This window comes from Microcaecilia unicolor, chromosome 6, assembly GCF_901765095.1.
Source record: "Microcaecilia unicolor chromosome 6, aMicUni1.1, whole genome shotgun sequence".
In the NCBI taxonomy this organism is placed as follows: Eukaryota; Metazoa; Chordata; class Amphibia; order Gymnophiona; family Siphonopidae; genus Microcaecilia; species Microcaecilia unicolor.
The window spans coordinates 271,283,890-271,307,151 of NC_044036.1; the positions used below are offsets into that span (position 1 = coordinate 271,283,890).

A 23,262-nucleotide genomic window follows, 5' to 3' on the forward strand; every position below is an offset into this window, starting at 1 on the left:
TGTCTCTGGTAGACTGTGGGAGTCACTGGGAGCATTTGCCCCTTGCAAATGGCTGGCTCATGGTACTTTACATAGCTCCGCAAGCTGACATGACAGGTCGCAGTAACCATTTTATAAGGGACGCTGCAAGGGGCAGGAGCAAGTGGCATTCTCTCCTGCTCCCAACGCCCCCCATGGACCACCAGAAACATCAGAGTTTAGGGGGAGGAGGTTGGGAGATGCCTCGTTACGGGAAGGGGGGGTGTTAAAGTTAACAGAGAGTTATGCGGGTCCCAGCCGATATTCACATATAGCTAAGTGGGTTAAATTTAGGATCTTTTGAGCTGTTCTAAATTAACCTGCTTAGCTATGCGGTTCCTGGCACTGAATATCGGCTGGGACTTGAGTAACCTCTGGTTCCTCCTTAATGCCACCACTGACCTGCCCACTTTTTTGTTGGGCAGTCTGTGGTGATATTCAGCGGCACTGCCCGGTTAAGTGCCGCTGAATATCACCACTTAGGCGATGGTAAGTGATTTAAGCAGACAGGCTATTCTTCTGTCCATGTAAATCACTTTAAATATTGGCCGGTGTATAATTTACTGCTTGATTTGCAAATAAAATCAGAGAGCTAGCCTAGTAGTTAAACCTACAGGTTAAGAATCACAGAAGCCAGATTTCAGATATCACCAACGCTCCTTGTAATCTTGAGTAAGTCACTAAACTCTCCACTGCTTTAGGTACAAACACATTGGGGCCCCTTTACTAAAGTGTGTTAGGAACTTAGGACCAAATAGCGCCGAAACATAAACACACTAGGCGCCATTCTAAAAATTGTGCTGAAAATTAGGCACCATTTATAGAATACACTTAATGCCAGGATTGGCGCCTAATTTCAGACAAGAGGATTTACACCAAATAAACTCTGGTGTAAACCCTCACATCTAAATTAAGAGCTGATCCCACTTACTCAATAACAGTATGCATAACTTGTAGGAACACCCCTGATCTATCCATAACCCTTCTATAGCCACACCCCCTTTTTGGAGCCATGTGGATCTCCATGACTAAAAATGTGGACACAAAGCTCTCTTTTTAGCTTTGGCAAAATGCCAGAGCGGGCGACACGGTACAGTGTCACCCATTTGTAAGAATATAGAAGCTTGTTTGTCCTCAGAGAATAATAATTACAGAAAATAAACACTGATCTGAGATACAGTACTGGAGGTTAAAGCTGGAGGTGTAAAATCATTCTCTATACTCTGTAATAACTTTAATTCAGATGGAGATTATTTTACAAGTGGTCACAGATTAACCAGGTTTGCTACTTGGAGACTTACTGTACGGTTGATGAAATAAATTATACTTCATATAAAGATACAATTACATTAATTTCTTGCCACAGTAGTATCTGAAAATAAATGGCAAAGAAACCCACAACCAGTAAGCTAAGTGCCTCTTTTCCAGAAACCTTATCTAGCTAGAAAAATGCTAACTCTAGAGGCCACTCAAACAAATGCCAACTTGCTTTTTTTCAAAATAAAAACAAAAAGAACACTTAAAAATGATCACAGGCAGTTATCATCTGACAATTCATAAATCCATGTGACCTGTTGGAAGGCAGTCTTTTCAGGTATAATTCACTCCTCTGACCAACGCAATCAATGTTACCTGCATGCACAAATCTGTTTTTCCTACAACATAACACAGGACTAAAACATATCAAAGTGTGTTCTCTTCTAATGTAATGCTGTACTTCGTCCAATGTCATCCCTTTCTCACAACAGGCATTTTCCAAAAAACATAAAGTGCTAGACTAATGGGCAGTTAGGAGCCAAAATGACTGCCCTCTGTCTTCTCCTTGTGTAACTTTGCCAGAGTCCTTGGAACTTGCCAGATTCGGTCACGCCTGCTTAGCTTGCTCGACTGATTGTGCCAGAAAAGAAAACAAGACACAGATGTATTTGGGCTCTTTGAGATGCCAGTGAAAGACAGCTAATGGCTTTATTTCGGCCCTCCCCTTCCAGCTGGGCACAGGTGGGGGATAATGAGGTCCCTTTCCCTAATCAAACTCAATTATTTACTACTTTATATAACCACAAAGACACTTACAGTTTGCTCAGAATATAAAACACACTGTGTACTACTTCCAATCACAGCCGCTGGGTATTTACAAAAACTCAAGTGGCTTACAGTTTGCCTTGGCAGGCGTTTAAATGGGGAAAGTTTTGTAAACTGCTTCGGCCCAAATCTGTCCTGCTGAAATGGGGTCCCTAGTGAGGCCTCCTAAACGGTCTGTTCAGCAAAATGCTTAGCATCTGAGAAAGGCTTCAACATATGTAGCAGGACTTGCTTATCCATTCCTACTGTAGCAGAAATCATTTTCCTGCACCTTTTCTGACTTCATATGCAATTTTTCCTTATGCTAGGTACCCTTCTTTTCTAACCAACTCCTGTTCCACTTCCTCTTCCAACCTAAGCAGACTATTAAGATGTTTTAAGGTGTATTGTTTGACAATGTAAGTAGTATGCTATGCCATATTGTGTACTGTTATTTGAATATTTTTACTGTTGCAATTATCTATTTCCTATGTCCAAGATTATTCTTGCTGTAAAATGCCTTGGTTGAATTTCTTCAAAAAGGCAGTAAATAAATCCTAAATAAATAAATAAATAAAATATGAGCATGGGCTCTTGATATTAAACACCACCATGTTTCTTGAAAAGATTTTCTGAGGAATTAAACTTTTCCCCTGGTGAAAGTGAATCACTGTAAATAAAGAGCAGAATGTATGCAACCATCCAGCTGATGAATTCTAGTCATTTATTGTGCTATTTGCTTGAGTATTTTTTTTTGTTACATTTGTACCCCGCGTTTTCCCACTCATGGTAGGCTGAATGCGGATTACATATTGTATACAGGTACTTATTTGTACCTGGGGCAATGGAGGGTTAAGTGACTTGCCCAGAGTCACAAGGAACTGCCTGTGCCTGAAATCATCAAAATTATTAAGTTCTTTTATTATTATTATTCCTTTAGTAAGATGCATTGTAAACTAACATCATATCTATGTTATTTGAATGACCTAATGTGTGCTTATCAGGTGTTTCATTGGAGTTATGCCGACAGTTTTAGGTCAGTTCCACCTAGACAATGTTCCCAACGGACAGTTCCCACTTACCAATTCTCATCTGGACAACTGCACCTAAGACAATTACCACTGAACCAATTCCCACCACACTAGGGAGGACAATTCCCACCCATAACAAAAAAACTGCCAAACACATTGCTTTCCCATTCCAGATATGAAGTTCGTTTTTTTTTTGGGGGGGGGGGGGGGGGGAAGGAATTCCCCCCACCCACCCCCAAACTACACCCATCCAAAAAGAAAAGACTTAAAATAATCCAGTTCAAACTGGTCTGCCAGCCTAGGCCCCCTTAACATACAACAGCAGGAAGGAATACTCAATCAAAAGTGCAAAAAAAAACATTATATTTTAAAATGCTAAATACAAACCTTCTTCCTGGTCACCGATTCAAACCTTCCACTTTGCCCGACACCATGCAACGCATCATTTTATGCAAATACTGACAAAAAAAGTTACAAGATACAACACTGACACAAGAACCACCAATAATACATCCTGGTAAAAAAAAAAACAACCCAGCTTTGGAATGTTAAACTGCACCTGCTGTACACTGCCTTAGATGAATCTCTTCATAAAGGCGGTAAGTAAATCCCAATAAATAAATAAATAAAGTCTGTGTTTAAGATGCTGCAAGAACTAGCAGTTTTTCCAGGTGCCGAGTGGGCATTATATTTCAATGGCTCTAAGTAATGCTTTTGAGGAATTAGGATATATCTATATAATAATTTGTACCTCAATGTTCTATGGCTGGCTGTCTGGTTCATAACATCCTGACGTCAGCAAGCCTCCAGCGTTCCCTTCCCTCTCACTGTCCACCCTCGCGTAAAGATGAAATGACATCAGAGGAGGGCGGAACAGTGAAAGAGAAGGGAAAGCTGGAGGCGAGCTGACGTCAGGACGTTACGAACGGATGGGAGGGGAGGGCAGGGCACAGGACAATCGCTGGACATGGAGGGGAGGCCAGAATCCTGGGATACGGAGGGGAGGGCAGAGGAGAATCGCTGGACATGGAGGGGATGGGAGGCGAGGGGAGAATTGCGGCACACGGACGGGACGGCAGGGCAGAGGAGAATCGCTGCACATGGAGAGGAGCTCAGAATCGCGGGACACGGAGGGGATGGGAGGGGAGGGAAGAATTGCGGGACATGGAGGGGAGGGCAGGGGAGAGAGGAGAAATTGCTTAGATGAGAGCCTTCCTAGGGCCCGTTTCATTTTTGACGAAACAGGCTTGGTTGCACTAGTCCTATATAATAATTCTCACCTCCAACGTTCTATGCGTCTTGCTGCCTGTGTCCGTGGCTTTCTTCAGAGTTGGTCTGCTAGGCTCCGTAGCCAAGCCTGATGTCACACGATAGCAGCAGGAGGCCCCGCCCCTGCCACCACGCTCCCCTCCACCCCCCAAGGATCACTACCATTACCCCCTTCCACCCCCCCCCCCCCGAGGTCGCTGCAGCCACTGCTCCACCCCCTCACCCCCCAAGGTCGCCGACGCTCCCCCCCTCCGTCCACCACCCAGCCGGGCCCCCTGCATTGAAATCCCCTCCAGCCACTCATGTCCAGCGATCCTCCTCTCTCCCCCTCCCGCCACCCATGTCCAGCGACTCTCCTCTCTCCCCTGCCCCCTCCAGCCACCTAGGATGTCCAGCGAATTCTTCGGGGCAGGCATGAAAAATCCCCTGTCTTGCCTGCCCGCTGCCGGCGCTGACCCTCCCCCGCTGCCGAATTGCTCTTCAAAATGGCCGCGAGGAATTCGCTGGACAAACTAGGTGGCTGGAGGGGGGGAGGGGGAGGAGGGTAGCTGGACATGGGTGGCTGGAGGGGGGAGGGGGAGAGGAGGGTAGCTGGACATGGGCGGCTGGAGGGGGGGTCAGGGGAGAGAGGAGAGTCGCTGGACATGGGCGGCTGGAGGGGGGGTCAGGGGAGAGAGGAGAGTCGCTGGACATGGGTGGCTGGAGGGGGGGCAGGACAGAGAGGAGGGTCACTGGACATGGGTGGCTGGAGGGGGGCAGGGCAGAGAGGAGGGTTGCTGGACATGGGTGGCTGCTCACAGAGAGTCTGTGTGTCGCACACATACTCTCTCACACTCTCTCTGTCTCACACACACTCTCTCTCTCACACACACACTGTATCTGTGTGAAACACACTTTCTCTCTCACACACTCACTGTGTCCCGGATACGCAGTCGCACACACTTAGAGATGGTCAAGCTAAATGTTGAGATCGTCCCCAGTTTTCAGCAATAATGTAAACTGAGGATGCCCATCTCAAAAATGATCAAATCCAAGTCATTTGGTCATGGGAGGAGCCAGCATTCGTAATGCACTGGTCCCCCTGACATGCCAGCACACCAACCGGGCACCCTAGGGGGGCACTGCAGTGGACTTCACAAATTGCTCCCAGGTACATAGCTCCCTTACCTTCATGGGATAGGAGGTAGTGTTCTATTGTGGATTAAAAACTGGTTAAAAGATAGAAAACAGAGAGTAGGGTTAAATGGTCAGTATTCTCAATGGAGAAGGGTAGTTAGTGGGGTTCCCCAGGGCTCTGTGCTGGGACTGCTGCTTTTTAACATATTTATAAATGACCTAGAGATAGGAGTAACTAGTGAGGTAATTAAATTTGCTGATGACACAAAGTTATTCAAAGTTGTTAAATCCCGGGAGGATTGTGAAAAATTACAAGCGGACCTTACGAGACTGGGAGACTGGGCGTCTAAATGGCAGATGACGTTTAATGTGAGCAAGTGCAAAGCGATGCATGTAGGAAAGAGGAACCTGAATTATAGCTACGTCATGCAAGGTTCCACGTTAGGAGTCACGGACCAAGAAAGGGATCTAGGTGTCGTCGTCGATGATACGTTGAAACCTTCTGCTCAGTGTGCTGCTGCAGCTAAGAAAGCAAATAGAATGTTAGGTATTATTATTAGGAAAAGAATGGAAAACAAAAATGAGGATGTTATAATGCCTTTGTATTGCTCCATGGTGCGACCGCACCTCGAATATTGTGTTCAATTCTGGTCGCCGTATCTCAAAAAAGATATAGTGGAATTAGAAAAGGTGCAGAGAAGGGTGACGAAAATGATAAAGGGGATGGGACGACTTCCCTATGAGGAAAGGCTAAAGCGGCTATGGCTCTTCAGCTTGGAGAAAAGGCGGCTGAGGGGAGATATGATAGATGTCTATAAAGTAATGAGTGGAGTTGAACGGGTAGATGTAAAGTGTCTGTTCACGCTTTTTAAAAATACTAGGACTAGGGGGCATGCGATGAAGCTACAATGTAGTAAATTTAAAACGAATCGGAAAAAGATTTCTTCACTCAACATGTAATTAAACTCTGGAATTCGTTGCCAGAGAATGTGGTAAAGGCAGTTAGCTTAGCGGAGTTTAAAAAAGGTTTGGATGGCTTCCTAAAGGAAAGGTCCACAGACCGTTATTAAATGGACTTGGGGAAAATCCACTATTTCTGGGATAAGCAGTATAAAATATTTTGTACATTTTTGGGATCTTGCTGGGATTTGTGACCTGGATTGGTCACTGTTGGAAACAGGATGCTGGGCTCGTTGGACATTTGGTCTTTCCCAGTATGGCAATACTTATGTATTTATGTGTGCTGAGCCCCCCAAAACTCCCCCAAACCCCCTCCCCACAACTGTACACCACTACCATAGCCCTTAGGGATGAAGGGGGCACCCACATGTGGGTACAGTGGGTTTCTGGTGGGTTTTGAAGGGCTCACATTTACCACCACCAAGTGTAACAGGTAGGGACGGGGATGGGCCTGGGTCCGCCTGCCTGAAGTGCACTGCACCCACTAAAAACTGCTCCAGGGACCTGCATACTGCTGTGATGGAGCTGGGCATGACATTTGAGGCTGGCAAAAAATGTTCTTAATCACGCCCTAGTCCCGCCCCGACACGCCCCTGTGAACTTTGGTCGTCCCCGCGACGGAAAGCAGTTGAGAGGGCCCAAAATCGGCTTTCGATTATGCCGATTTGGGCGACCCTGAGAGAAGGATGCCCATCTCCCGATTTGTGTCGGAAGATAGGAGGAAATGTCCTATTGTGGATTAAAAACTGGTTGAAGGATAGGAAACAGAGAGTGGGGTTAAATGGGCAGTATTCACAATGGAGAAGGGTAGTTAGTGGGGTTCCTCAGGGGTCCGTGCTAGGACCGCTGCTTTTTAATATATTTATAAATGATTTAGAGATGGGAGTAACTAGCGAGGTAATTAAATTTGCTGATGACACAAAGTTATTCAAAGTCGTTAAATCGCGACAGGATTGTGAAAAATTACAAGAGGACCTTACGAGACTGGGAGACTGGGCGGCTAAATGGCAGATGATGTTTAATGTGAGCAAGTGCAAGGTGATGCATGTGGGAAAAAAGAACCCGAATTATAGCTACGTCATGCAAGGTTCCACGTTAGGAGTTACGGACCAAGAAAAGGATCTGGGTGTCGTCGTCGATAACACACTGAAACCTTCTGCTCAGTGTGCTGCTGCGGCTAAGAAAGCGAATAGAATGTTGGGTATTATTAGGAAAGGTATGGAAAACAGGTGTGAGGATGTTATAATGCCGTTGTATCGCTCCATGGTGCGACCGCACCTTGAGTATTGTGTTCAATTCTGGTCGCCGCATCTCAAGAAAGATATAGTAGAATTGGAAAAGGTGCAGCGAAGGGCGACTAAAATGATAGCGGGGATGGGACGACTTCCCTATGAAGAAAGACTAAGGAGGCTAGGGCTATACAGCTTGGAGAAGAGACGGCTGAGGGGAGACATGATAGAGGTATATAAAATAATGAGTGGAGTGGAACAGGTGGATGTGAAGCGTCTGTTCACGCTTTCCAAAAATACTAGGACTAGGGGGCATGCGATGAAACTACAGTGTAGTAAATTTAAAACAAATCGGAGAAACTTTTTCTTCACCCAACGTGTAATTAAACTCTGGAATTCGTTGCCGGAGAAAGTGGTGAAGGCGGTTAGCTTAGCAGAGTTTAAAAAGGGGTTGGACGGTTTCCTAAAGGACAAGTCCATAAACCGCTACTAAACGGACTTGGAAAACTCCAAAATTTCAGGAATAACATGTATAGAATGTTTGTACGTTTGGGAAGCTTGCCAGGTGCCCTTGGCCTGGATTGGCCGCTGTCGTGGACAGGATGCTGGGCTCGATGGACCCTTGGTCTTTTCCCAGTATGGCATTACTTATGTACTTATGTAACTTTGTCGTATGCCCCCTCATTCCAGAGCTCTCCTTCATTTGAAAAAGGCTCTCTTCCTGTACATAAATGCCCTTGAGATGGAGCTATCATGTCTCCTCTCTCCCTCCTCTGTTCCAGCGTATATATGTTGAGGTTCATAAGCCTGCCCCTATAATTTTTGCATTCAAGACAGCTTACTAATTTCGTAGTCGCCCTCTGGACCGACTCCATCCTGTTTATATCTTTCTGTAGGTGCGGTCTCCAGAACTGCACGCAGTACTCCAAATGAGGCCTCACCAGAGACTTATACAACGGCACTATCACCTCCTTTTTCCTGCTGGTCATGCCTCCCTTTATGCACCCAAGCATCCTTCTGGCTTTGGCCATCGCTTTTTTCTACCTGTTTGAAAGCTTTAAGGTCGTCAGACACAATCACCCCCAAGTTCCGCTCTTCCTTCTCACACTGAAGCACTTCACCCCCTATACTGTACCGTTCCCTCGGATTTTTGTGACCCAAGTGCATGCCCTGCATTTTTTGGGATTAAACCTTAGTTGCCAAATATCTGTCCATTCCTCTAGCTTCGCTAGGTCCTTCCTCATGTCATTCACATTCTCCAGGGTGTCCACCCTGTTGCAGAGTTTAGTATCATCCGTAAAGAGACAAACCTTACCAGACAGCCCTTCCGCAATATCGCTCACAAAGACGTTAAAAAGAGCCGGCCCTAGGACTGATCCCTTTGGTACTTCACTGACGACTTCCTTTTCTTCAGAGCAAGCTCCATTTACCACCACCCTCTGTCTCCTACCATTCAACCAATTTTTTACCCAATCCGTTACTCTAAGTCCCACACCGTGGGCACTCAATTTATTTATCAGTCGTCTGTGTGGAACCGTGTCAAAGGCTTTGCTGAAATCCAAGTATACCACATCAAGCGCCCCTCCCACATCTAACTGTTTGGTCACCCAGTCAAATAAGACAGTCAGATTCGTCTGACACGACCTGCCACTAGTGAAGCCATGCTGCCTCAGGTCTCGCATTCCATGTAGTTCAAGAAATGTCACAATCCTCCTTTTCAGAAGCGTTTCCATTAGCTTACTCACCACCGAGGTCAGACTGACAGGTCTGTAACTCCCAACCCTCTTCCTTACTTCCACTCTTGTGCAAAGGAACCACATTCGCCCTTCTCCAGTCCACCGGGACCACTCCAGTTTCTAAGGAAGCAATGAAGAGGTCCGTCAGCGGAGCCGACAGAACTTCTCAGAGTTCCTTAAGCTTCAGGTTTTATGGTCATTCCTAACAGAGCAGTAAGCAAGTGTAAGGAGTAAGCTAGTAGTCAATGCAGTGGACTTTGAACAAAACCCAGGTGTAACTTCCACTTTAACTGTACAAATATGTGAGCCTTTCTAAACACAGAAATATCTACTGTACCTGAATTTATAAGATACCTGCAAGTGTGATGGCTATTGTAGTGGTGTATCTTTAGGTACAGTAGGTTTTTATCTGTTCCTGGAGGGTTCACAATAACATATAAAAGAATTAAGGTGGGATCTGTTCCTGAGTCTACCCCTCTGCTCTGCAGGGAGGTGTGTGTGGCCATTTTTGAACAAATACTGCCAGATGTTCTATGCCCGCTTTTCTGGCATTCATATTTTGAATGTTTCATTTTGAAAAAGTGGCTGCTCATTTTGGATGTTTTCAGCGCGAGAATGTCCTTCTCACATATTTTCAAACAGAAAATCCCAACTTTTTTCCTGATCAAAAACAGGACTTTTTTTTGGACCTTACAAGCAGGACATACCGTTCTTTCAAAAATGCCCCTCCATGTGTTCTAGTGCACAACTGCAAAGGGGATGATCATATGGGTGTTCTGATATTCAAGCATAAGCTTTATTGAATATTGTTAGGTGCCTAACTGCTGCATTCAGGTATGCCCATTTGCACCTGCCATACAACAAGCGTGAGTGGTGGCACCTAGTTACTGAGTTATGTTAGTGTTCTATAATGGATTAGACACACAAATTTGGCATTACAGAATACTAGCTTTGTGCCTGGATTTTGGGCGCCTAACTTCTAGCGCCTTTTACAGAATTGCCCCCTGTGTGGGGTAATCCTATATAATAATTTGCACCTCCAACGTTCTACATCTGGATGCCTGGGTTCGTAACACCCATAAGCACTCATTGCCCCGCCCTCGCATCAAAACGTAATGACGTCAGAGGGCGGAACACTGAGAGAGAAGGGAAGCCAGCGCCAGCCAGCCAGAGAACGTTCAAGTACAAATCAAGGGGAGGAGAGAATCGCGAAGGGAAGGAGGAAGGGGAGGGGAGGGGAGAATGGATGGGATGGGAGGACAATAGAGGGGAGAATCGCAGAACACGGATGTCAGGGCAGGGAAGAGGAGAATCTTTGGATATGGATGGGAGGGGAGGGAAGAATTGCTGGACATGGAGGCACAGGCGCTGACTCCGTGGGTGCTGTGGGTACTCCAGCACCCCCAATATTTGCCCTGTCCGAAGTCCCAGAACGGAAGTTCCCAGCCAGCCCGACCTTCGCTGCCCGTCCTCTTCTCCCAGTCCTCCGCCTGTCCCTCGCCTTCCTGCATGCCGCCCAGAATTTAAAAGTTCTTACCTCGGGGTCCGGCGGCAGCAGTGAAAGGCGAGCAGGCTTGGCGCTTCAGCCTGCCTTCCCTTCTCTCTCAGCTCTGCCTCTGATCCCGCCCTCATTTCCTGTTTCCGCAAGGGCGGGATCAGAGGCAGAGCTGAGAGAGAAGGGAAGGCAGGCTGAAGCGCCAAGCCTGCTCGCCTTTCACTGCTGCCGCCGGACCCCGAGGTAAGAACTTTTAAATTCTGGGCGGCATGCAGGAAGGCGAGGGACAGGCGGAGGACTGGGAGAAGAGGGCGGGCAGCGCAGGTCGGGCTGCCACTCGGAGAGGGAGAGAGAGGGAGGGAGGGCGGCGGGGGGCCTGGAACTCGGAGGGGCGGAACGAGAGGGAGGGAGGGTGGCCTGGAACTCGGAGGAGAGGGGGGCCTGGAACTCAGGAGAGAGGAGAGGGGGGCCTGGAACTCGGAGGGGAGGAGAGGAGGGGGGGAGGGAGGGGGCATGGAACTCGGAGCCCGTACACCATACGTGTTAATGAGCACCGTGTCAAACTCAGAATGGAAGCGAGGCAGGAACTCACGCCACAACTGGCCGTTGATATCCAGACTCCTGCGTCGCTCAAACTCCATCGTAACCAGCAGGGTGGCGGGAAGCGGGCGAGCGCAGAACTCGCACCACAACTCACCTCCTAACAGTTCCCTTAAAAACATGATCGCCATTACATGAAAACCTTGCTAGCGCCCGTTTCATTTGTGTGTGAAACGGGCCTTTTTTTACTATAAAAAGATGCCTCTCCGAGAAGTACAAAAAGGCACATGTGTTGCCTTTATTGAGTAGTCTCCTAGAATCAGCCCCCATAGCATGCAAATGCTCACATACAGATTGACACCTTTCTCAGAGTAGGCACGAATGCGTGCATGCACATCAGGACCCTGCCCAAGCCACGCCCCCACTAGCACTTACATGTAGGTCATGCAAAAACAGATGCACTCTTTCTGTGAACTTATTTATTAAGTGTTTGCGTGACTGTGCAAATTTATAGAGCTCTTTTCTGTCTATTTAACAGGCTTTATGTGCAGAAAAGGCTACATAAAAATTATCCCCTATTGGTTCAGCCTTTTAATACTCAGTTAGTGGCTCTGGCTTTGTTACTTACTTGAGTATTTTTGTCAATTTAAGCAGACACAAGGAAAATTCTTTTCTTCTCTCCAGACAGTAACCATTGCCAAAAAAGAAATCAAGTCAGATTTACTAATACTAAATTATGCAAACTGCATATGTTAACATTTCTGTGAACCACTACGATCTCCACCAGGAAATGCCTGCTAATGGAACAAAATGGAAAAAGGAGGAGGGGAAAACAGGCTTAATTCCCTATCAATGAAACAAGCAGAACGTTTTTCATTTACGATACACTCATACTTAAAGTTCATGACACTTGAGGTTTTCCCCTTTCTTTTAGTGTCTGCATTTTACTTAAGCAATCAAAGCTGATGCACTAGGCATGAGCCATTTTAATAAATATAAACCACTCCACTCAGCAGACAGATGAACTGTACAATAACACTGGTAGAGTTAAACTACCTTCTTTCTATGAAGACACAAAATGATTGAAGCTATAGATCCCAAACATTGAATCTGTTGGGCATACACCAAGTTGCTGAGACTCTCAAGGTCCTTCAAACTCGAATGGTAGTGTCCCTTGAGAGTTATTTAAGTTTGTGGGTGCAGGGCAACCTTGAAGGGTGAATTAAAATCCTGTAATATAATTCTTGGGAACCCACAGCTATGGAAACTAACTGACCTGCTAAGAAATTTGTTTGTTATTTAGCTGAAAAAACCACATAGCCCTGCTATTAGAAGTTACAATAGAAAAATCCAATTATTGAAGAAATATTCTAGCATGTAAGGTACCATAAAAACATCCTCCCTTTCTAATAATGCCCAAATGTGCTCCTCTATTCTATTAACACAGAAAGCTTGTATGTCACTTAAAGCAATCTGAATCATACATCTTGACACAGAACTACAGCCTCTATGAGCCATCAACTGATTTAGTACATCAAATCACCTTCCCTATAATCTCGACTGAAAGCAAAAGTGTCAAATGTGCAATTTTTTTCATGAAGTGCAATACAATATTTTTCAGTATACTGCTCTAAGATTTTCTCGAAATGCCAAACTATTATTTTGATACTTTAATATGTTAAAAAATTAAAATTTGAGTGGGGTAGAGCGGACAGATGTGAAGCGTTTGTTTACGCTTTCTAATAATAGAACTAGGGGACACGATGAAATTAGAATGTGGTAGGTTTAAAACAAATTGGAGAAAGTTTTTCTTTACTCAGCGTGTGGTTAGACTCTGGAACTCATTGCCGGAGAAGGTAGTGACGGCAGCTGGCCTTGCTGAGTTTAAAGGGGGTCTGGACAGATTCCTGAAGGAAAAGTCCATTGATCGTTATTTAATTCTGGGTTTTTGCCAGGTTCTTGGGGCCTGGATTGGCCGCTGTCGGAGATAGAGTGCTGGGCTTGATGGACCTTTGGTCTTTTCCCAGCGTGGCAGTGCTTATGTACTTATATGTACTTATGTACTGGTAATTTATAATAACCACATTAAACCTCACTTCTCATTTTCTCCATTTTGCATCAAGTACACTTTTGCTTTCAGGAACGATAATTTCAAGTAGCCATTGTAATCCAAGAGAAAATTGGATTCTTGGCATGCTGAGCTACCTTCTTTTTGAGACATGTAAAATTTTAGCCAAAGAAAATCCAAAGAATGTCCCTAAGTTGGTTTTGAAAGGTCACATATAAGCACCCTGGATAATTTTTTGATGGTCCAATGAAGGATGTCACAACCTGTAAAGAATTCATTTGCTGTTCAAAAGATAAGAGCAAACATTTTTACACTTTCAAATTCTCTTATTTATCTTTGCAGCTGAACCATGGTCTGCAATCTGTTCTTAATTCCTCTCTTTAAAAATAACTAAAGTAAATATCATCCAAGTCTTTTCCAGGATTACCATCAATTCCTTCTCTCTCTTTTAAAGTTGTCACTCTTTATAGCATCAGTTAGGCTTCAACTTGATATAAATACCATTTACTTTCTATTAGAGAATGACACAGGGGCGGGGATAGGGACTGAGCCCATAAGGACGGGAACAAACTTTGTCCTTATGTCATTTTCTACTATGAAGCCTGTTAATGAACTGGACTGTTATTTATGTTTGAGTAATGCAGACCACGATATTTTTGATTTTTTGGAAAAACAAGCCAAGTGCTGGCCACAATTAGCAAAATTTGCATGAGGGATCTTGTACATCCTGCTACCAGCACATCTTCTAAGAACACATCTTCTGTTGCAGGAAGGACTGTGGAAGACAGGAAAGCTAGACTGAATCCTGAGAGTGTTGATGACTTCTTATTCATCCACAGATTAAAAAATCATAACAGTGCTTCATAGGGCATATTTCTCCCCTCTAGGGCATACAGAAAGGGTTGTATTTTGTACCCCTGGACATTTTAACAGGGTGTATTAGGATTCCTTGGGGTAGTAGAAATCAGCTATTGTTGAAGTTGGAAGGGTAGAGGGTGGTGGTGAGGAGGGTTATTATATCTGCTCACTGTTATTATTGTTTTCAATTTATACACAACAGTTGCACAGCATCTTGCTCCTTTTTATACTTTAATAAAAAGATTTAAATATAAAATCATAATTGTTCAAGGCTTCTGCAGATGAGGACAGAGCCCATAGGGATGGAGCGGGGATGGGACCAGAACCTGTGGGGATGGGGACAGGGACAGGGACAGGGTGGGGATGGAGACAGAAGCTGCGGGGACGGGGCGGGGATGGAAAAACAACCCATGGGGACTGGGCAGAGACGGGGACAAACTTTGTCCCCGTGTCATTCTCTACTTTCTATTTACAGAGTGGGCTCAAAAGAGTTAAGCTAAGAAAGAATAGGGGGTAGACCAGATGTGTATCCAAACAGCAGGTTTATTCAAGCATAAAGTCCAAAGACTCGACGCAGTCCTGTGTTTCGGTGCCAACCACTCCTGCCTCAGGAGTCAGTACAAGGTATTTCAGCCACTGTTGATAACAACATATAAATGGGCTGAAAAATCCAATACAGCATGTAAAAAGAATGCTCAAGTAACACCGCAGTCATACACAAAGTGAAATGCGTGTCAAGCAAAGGCAGTCTTTGCTTAACACACATTTCACTTTAAGTGTATGACTGCAGTGTTACTTAGAGCATTCTTTTACATGCTGTATTATTGGATTTTTCAGCTCATTTATGTGTTGTTATCAACAGTGGCTGAAATACCTTGTACTGACTCCTGAGGCAGGAGTGGTTGGCACCGAAACATAGGACTGCGTCGAGTCTTTGGACTTTATGCTTGAATAAACCTGCTGTTTGGATACACAGCCGGTCTACCCCCTATTTTTTCTTTTTTGTATACTGTTTGGCTTCCTATTAAGGGGGATACTTTCTGTTTGTTTTGTATGGTTAAGCTAAGAAAGAACATTAACAGTGGCATTACTGAGAGTATTTCATTTTGTACCCCAGCTCTGTGGCATGAGAACCCCACTATGGCTGAGAAAAGGGATGGGTAGGATAAAACAGTCAAACACAGAAAGATGAATTTAAAAAATGCCAAAGCAGGTCAAAAGTCAAGTTCTACATCAAAGGCCACTAATAGAAAGGCATTTAAAGAAGAAAACGTTTTCCATACTCATGAAAGGCAATTCTACAAGCTGGAGTCTAAATTTAAGTATCAATAGCGTGCCTAGTTTATAGAACAGTAGTTCTTATGCATGTGACTGGTGCCAATAATTGGCAGTTATGCATGTAAGTGCTAGGCACTATTCTATAAACAATGTGCCTAAATCACTAAGGAGCCATTTTACTAAGCAGCGCTAAAACGTTGCCAGCGCTATTCTGAGCACATTAGCGCTGTCGGTAGATAGCCAAATTTCCTATTTCTGCAATAATGGCCACACACTAATTTTCCCTTTATTGCATGGCCATTACCGTGTGAGCACTTACTGACACCTATTTTATAGGCAGTAAGAGCTCACACGCTAATCCTGCACTAATCAGTTAGTGCGCAGCAATGCCCATGTGCTAACCGATTAGCATAGCCACGCCCACTCTCTACCCCAGCACACACAAAAAAAATCATTTTTATTTTTTAGTGTGTGGATAGCGCATGCATATGCAAAAACTAACTCAGGATGCCTGCTAAGGCGTCCCGCAGTAATGCATTTTAACCTGTGGTAAGCATGGGTTAGTGCTTACCGCAGCTTAGTAAAAGGGCTCCTTGGTGCATAACTGTCAGGGAAGTGTACATGTGGGTGTATCATGGGTGTGTTACAAGGCGACACACGCAACTTAGAAATACTATCAGTTGTGCGTATTGCATGGCACACTTAGGCACGCCAATGCAGCTTTGAACTAATATTTATTAATGGCTTAGGTGTACCCTCAAGCCACAAAAAGAACTAGTGTAAGTGTAACCCTTTGTGGTGCCTAACATAAGGCGCCAATTTACAGAATTGCCACCTTAGTATTTAACAGTAAATTCTACTTAGCAGGGGCAGCCCAAAACCATCTGCCGCCTCGGCTCCTCTGCCGCTGCCCCCCCCCCCTTCCCTTCCCCTCCCCAAACCCCTTACCCACAATTATCTTTTTTAATTCTTTTCTTGTTTTTCAAAAGAAGGCGGAGGAAGCAACTCCCATAAGCTGCCCCGCTGCCGGTCCCGGCTCCTTTTCTCTACTGTGGGAGACCCACCTCTCTGACATAATTTCCTGTTTCCTCAGAGGCGGGGCCGCCCACAGTAGAGAGGAGGAGGCAGGACTGGTGACAGGGCAGCTTATGGGAGTTGCTGCCGCCGCTTTCTTTTAAAAACCAAGAAAAAAATAAAAAAAGGTAATGTTGGGGAGGGAAGGGCGGGGGATGATGTCTCCTCACAAGAGTGCCGCCTGAGGCCCCCACCTCAGGTGGCCTAATGGTAGGGCCATCACTGCTACTTAGCAATATCTGTTATTAATTATAGTACTATAATATTTAAGAGGGTAATCTTATAACAGATCACCATGATTAGGAGAAAGTGGGCACCTAATTTGGGCCCCACAAAAGCCAAAATAGCAGATAAAATGAAGTATTAAAGGAAAGGAGATGGCATTTGATATACCGCCTTTCTGTGGTTACAATCGAAGTGGTTTACATATTATACACAGGTACTCATTTCGTACCTGGGCAATGAAGGTTTAAGTGACTTGCCCGGATTCACAAGGAGCTGCAGTGGGAATCAAATCCAGTTTCCCAGGTTCTCAGGTCACTGCACTAACCATAATTATATTATAAAGTAAGTAGTAATTGCGACTCCGCCTGTGTTTCATCCAAATTCTGCCCCGAACAGGCCAACATCCAAGTTGCATAAATGTACTCATCATCATAGATACTTTTACTGGCACAGAGACAATGTTAAAAGCGGCTAAATGGACTTGGGAAAAATCCACAATTTTGGGAATAACATGTATAGAATGTTTGTACGTTTGGGAATCTGCCAGGTGCCCTTGACCTGGATTGGCCGCTGTCGGGGACAGGATGCTGGGTTTGATGGGCCTTTGGTCTTTTCCCAGTATGGCATTACTTATGTACTTATGGCATTTTATGCATGAATGCATGCTTGCATATATTTGTGAAAGAGCCTTTATATAATTATCCCCTAAATACACAGTTACAGTGCTGACATAGCTCTTCTACTTCTTTATACAGTGTAATTCTTAAGTATGACAAACATACGGAGGAGTAGTTTTATAATGGGATGCCTCTGTCAAGTAGTTAAAAAAAAGAGAGACACATTTTAAGCACACGAATGCCAATACCTATCTAGACCTCCTCTGTAGAGGATGTGTATTGCAAGTCCACCCAAACTATGCCCCTGGGAAAGCCTAGACACAAATCACTTCAAAGTAGACAAATTTTCCACATGTGCACTTTTTATGTATATATGCAGTCGTGCTATTTTACAACAGCCCTATTCTGTGCTTTATATGCAGAAACATTTCTATAAAAATTACCCTCTAATAGAGTAATTATATACATCTTATTTGCACATACACAGTGTATGATGCACAGAAATAGGAGACTAGCAAATAGCCCAGGAGTATAAATGCATAAATGTATGCACTGCCAAAGTGGCGCTGGCAGATACACACACATTATAAAATGGGTATATCCATGTAAAGAAAAGCAGAAAAATTATGTCCATCTCAAAGTAAGTGTAACTTTGTGCAGCAGCTTTCACAGAAGCACACAAGTGCATACATTGCCTTTCTAAAATAGGAGCAAGGGATGCATATACGTGTCTTCACAGCCTAGGTAATCTGTTATGAAGTATCCTTTAAAAAGAAGTCGAAGTAGGAGCGGCCTAGTGGTGAGAGCACCGGTCTGACAACCAGGGAAGCCCGGTTCAAATCCCACTGCTTCTCCATGGGATCTTGGGCAAGTCACTTAACACTCCATTCCCTCAGTTATAAAATTAGATTATAAGCCCTTATGGTCAGGGATATATCTAGTGTACCTGAATGTAAATCACCTTGAGCTGCTACAGAAACAAGTGTAAGCTAAATTCAAAAGCATAAAAATAATGTTTCTGAAGAAACAATATAAGAGACAAAAGACATTAAAAAGTTTTCAAAACATAGCGTCAATACTTACATTCGTACAAAAAGGGACTGTTTTGCTGCCAGCCCTGGTGAGGAGTATTTCTCAACTAATGTCAAAGTACTGAAGCCAAATTTATGAATGGGTTCACTGGAATCCAAAGGCGGAAAATCTGTGTCAACCTCACCATCATCCTCAGCAATATGAAGACAGTAGACGCCAACACTCTCACTGCAATATACAGATGGGCAAATAAAGTTAGCGACAGAGGTCACAAACTCTGCACTAAGGTAGAGACTGACCAAATTTCATTTTGGTACCAAAACAAACCTGAAGCCCATTTTTGGTCTGTTCTCAGTTTTGGCTGAAAATGCCTAGTGTTTTGAGCAGAAGCCACAACTTTATGCTTTGTCCAGTAGCTCAACATATCTCCTTCTCCCTCTGCCCCACAAATGGAACAGCCCTCCCTAAATCCCTCCTTCTCAAACAAGAACAGTGCCCCTCCTGGATCACCCACCTGTAGTGCCTTCCCCCTCCCCCCAAGTGGCAGCCATTTTGAATGCAGAGTTGGCATGGGCAGGAACAACTGGGGATAATGCATGCCCTAAATAAACCACTAGACTACCTGGGGTTAAAAGTGGGCCCTCGGGGGCCTTCAGGTGGGGGGGGGGGGGGGAGAGCCTGGATTAGGGACTGTAGCACTAATTTTAGATTGAAACTAGGCAACAAGTTTTGGCTGCAGATTCGGACTCAGCTGAAACTGCAAAAACAGTTTTGCTCGCCCTCTACACTAAGATCAGGCCATTACTCAGGTATTTGACTTTTACTGACATTTTATTAAGATTCACTAAATCACAATCTTTATTTGGAAGAGGTTACTACTGTATAGTGCCAATGACATGAATAATATATGCATACACCTATACAATAGAATGGAGGCGTGGAGGAGTGGCCTAGTGGTTAGTGTGGTGGACTTTGGTCCTGGGGAACTGGGTTCGATTCCCACTGCAGGCACAGGCAGCTCTGGGCAAGTCACTTAACCCTCCATTGCCCCAGGTACAAATAAGTACCTGTATATAATATGTAAGCCGCATTGAACTTGCTATGAGTGGGAAAGTGCGGGGTACAAATGTAACAACAACAAAACAACAACAACAAAAAAAGAATAAGCAGCAGCTTCATACTGCAAAATGAAGTTCTCTTTAGCACAATGCAAGTGCTGAGACAAGCACAGAATGAGGTTCATTGCTGTTATATGTACAAAACCCATTTGGACGTATTACCCTAAGAGTCAGTATATAAATGTTTTCTGTAATCAAACTGATCCATTTAATTTACTTCAAAACTATTTTTTTTGCAGTGCTTCCGATACCAGCAAACTCAAGCAACATGTACTCTTGCCATCAAAGAAGGCTAGAGGGGTCTCTGATTCTGTCTGTTCATCCTGGTCCAGAAGTAGAGGGAACCAGATCTGATGGGGCCAAAAGGGCGCTATCAGAATCATGGTGCCGTGGTCTTGCTTGAGCTTCAGTAAGGTCTTCCCCACCAAAGGTATGGGAGGATAAGCATACAGGAGGCCGGTCCCCCAATGGAGGAGAAAGGCATCCGACGCTAGTCTGCCGTTTGCCTGGAGTCTGGAACAGAACAGAGGCAGCTTGTGGTTGGTCTGAGAGGCGAAAAGGTCCACCGAGGGAGTGCCCCACTCTCGGAAGATCTTGCGTACACTCTGGAATGGAGCGACCACTCGTGCGGTTGCATGACTCTGCTCAGTCTGTCGGCCAGACTGTTGTTTACACCTGCCAGGTATGTGCCTTGGAGAAGCATGCCGAACTGGCAAGCCCAACGCCACATCCCGACGGCTTCCTGAAACAGGGGGCGAGATCCGGTGCCCCCCTGCTTGTTGATGTAATACATTGCAACCTGATTGTCTGTCCGAATTTGGATAATTTGACAGGACAGCCGATCTCTGAAAGCCTTCAGTGCGTTCCAGACTGCTCGGAGCTCCAGGAGGTTGATCTGAAGATCTTTTTCCTGGAGGGACCACAGTCCCTGGGTGTGAAGCCCATCGACATGAGCTCCCCACCCCAGGCGAGACGCATCCGTCGTTAGCACTTTCGTGGGCTGAGGAATTTGGAATGGGCGTCCCAGGGTCAAATTGGTCCGAATGGTCCACCAGTGCAGTGAAGTGCGGCAACTGATGGAGAGGCGGATGACATCTTCTAGATTCCCGGTGGCTTGGCACCACTGGGAAGCTAGGGTCCATTGAGCAGATCTCATGTGAAGGCGGGCCATGGGAGTCACATGAACTGTGGAGGCCATATGACCTAGGAGTCTCAACATCTGCCGAGCTGTGACCTGCTGAGACGCTCTGGTCTGGGAAGCGAGGGACAGGAGGTTGTGGGCCCTCGCTTCGGGAAGAAAGGCCTGAGCCGTCTGTGAATTCAGCAGAGCTCCTATGAATTCCAGAGATTGGACTGGCTGGAGATGGGACTTTGGGTAATTTATCACAAACCCCAGCAGCTCCAAGAGGTGAATAGTGCACTGCATGGACCGGAGAGCTCCTGCCTCCGAGGTGTTCTTGACCAGCCAATCGTCGAGATATGGGAACACGTGCACTCCCAGCTTGCGTAGATACGCCGTGACCACCACGAGGCACTTCGTGAACACCCGTGGGGTAGAGGCGAGCCCAAAGGGCAGCACACAATACTGAATGTGCCGTGTGCCCAGGCGGAATCTGAGATACTGTCTGTGAACTGGCAGTATCGGGATGTGAGTGTATGCGTCCTTTAAATCCAGGGAACATAGCCAATCGTTTTTCTGAATCATTGGTAGAAGGGTGCCCAAGGAAAGCATCCTGAACTTCTCTTTGACCAAGTATTTGTTCAGGCCTCTCAGGTCTAGGATGGGGGGCATCCCCCCTGTTTTCTTTTCCACAAGGAAGTACCTGGAATAGAATCCCTGCCCTTCTTGTCCGGGTGGTACGGGCTCGACCGCATTGGCGCTGAGAAGGGCGGAGAGTTCCTCTGCAAGTACCTGCTTGCGCTGGGAGCTGAAGGATTGGGCTCCCGGAGGACAATTTGTTGGAGGGGAGGCCAAATTCAGGGCTTATCCGCACCGCACTATTTGGAGAACCCACTGGTTGGAGGTTATTAGAGGCCACCTTTGGTGAAAAAGTTTTAACCTCCCCCCGACTGGCAGATCGTCCGGCACAGACACTTTGATGGCGGCTATGTTCCCGTGGATCCAGTCAAAAACCCGTCCCCGGTTTTTGCTGTGGAGGCGCCAGGGGCTGCTTAGGCGCACGCTGTTGACGGGAACGAGCGCGCTGGGACGTCCCTGTGCCTGAGGAGGCCTTCGGGCCGGCTGGGTGTACCTATGCTTGTTGTAGGCGTAGGGCGCAGCCTGCCTGGCCCGGGAAAAACGTCCACCTGCTGAGGTGGATGCTGAAGGCGCCCGGTGGAAGAGTTTGTCGAGAGCGGTTTCCCGCTGATGAAGTTGGTCCACCAATTGCTCGACCTTCTCACCAAAAATATTATCCCCCCAGCAAGGGACATCGGCCAGCCTCTGCTGGGTGCGGTTGTCCAGGTCAGAGGCACGCAGCCATGAGAGCCTGCGCATCACTATACCTTGGGCCGCAGCACAAGATGCCACATCACAGGTGTCATATATACCCCTGGACAGGAACTTTCTGCACGCCTTCAGCTGCCTGACCACCTCCTGAAAAGGCCTGGACTGCTCCGGGGGGAGCTTGTCGACCAGGTCCGCCAGTTGCTTCACATTATTCCGCATGTGTATGCTTGTGTAGAGCTGGTAGGACTGGATGCGGGTCACGAGCATTGAAGATTGGTAGGCCTTCCTCCCAAACGAGTCCAGAGTGCGAGACTCCCGCCCCGGGGGCGCCGAGGCGGTATCCCTCGAACTCCGTGCCCTCTTGAGAGCAGAGTCCACGACCGCCGAGTCATGAGGCAATTGAGGCCACATTAACTCTGGGTCTGAGTGGATCCTGTATTGGGACTCCGCTTTCTTGGGGATGGTGGGATTAGATAAAGGTCTCAACCAGTTCCAAAGCAGTGTCTCTTTGAGGACATTGTGCAACGGTACCATGGAGGACTCTCTAGGTGGTGATGGATAGTCGAGGACCTCGAGCATCTCAGCCCTCGGCTCATCCACAGAGACCACGGGGAAGGGAATGCAAATCGACATGTCCCTGACAAAGGAGGCAACGGAGAGGCTCTCAGGTGGCGAGAGCTTTCTCTCTGGTGAAGGAGTGGGGTCAGAGGGAAGGCCCACAGACTCCTCTGAGGAGAAATATCTGGGGTCCTCCTCCTCCCCCCACGAGGCCTCTTCCTCGGTGTCGGACATGAGCTCCTGTAGCTCAGACCTCAACCGGGCCCGGCTCGACTTCGAGGCACCGAGTCCTCGGTGGCGTCGTCGAGCGGTGGACTCCCGTGCCGGCGGGGATGAAGCTCCCTCCATCGACGTCGACGGGGACTCCACCTGCGGTTGAGACCAGCGCCGCAAGTGGCGTCGGCGTCGAAGGCCTCGGCACCGGGCTAGAGCACGCCGGCGCCTCCATCAACGGCGCCGAGGGCGCAAGCACCCCCGGCGCCGGCACAGTCTGGTGCATCAGCCCTTCCAGGATCCCCGGAAGGATGGCT

At 46.3% G+C, this 23,262-nt stretch overlaps 1 protein-coding gene across 3 annotated transcripts in view; it reads right to left on the bottom strand.

Annotated features, from left to right (window-relative positions):
- Nucleotides 1–23,262, bottom strand: part of MAPKAP1 (MAPK associated protein 1) — a 453,100-nt gene that overhangs the window by 227,084 nt on the left and 202,754 nt on the right. For all 3 annotated transcript variants that reach the window (XM_030207420.1, XM_030207421.1, XM_030207423.1), the window contains one exon: nt 18,659–18,835. In XM_030207420.1, coding sequence (XP_030063280.1) covers nt 18,659–18,835 — 177 coding nt within the window. The remainder of the gene's footprint in view (nt 1–18,658; nt 18,836–23,262) is intronic.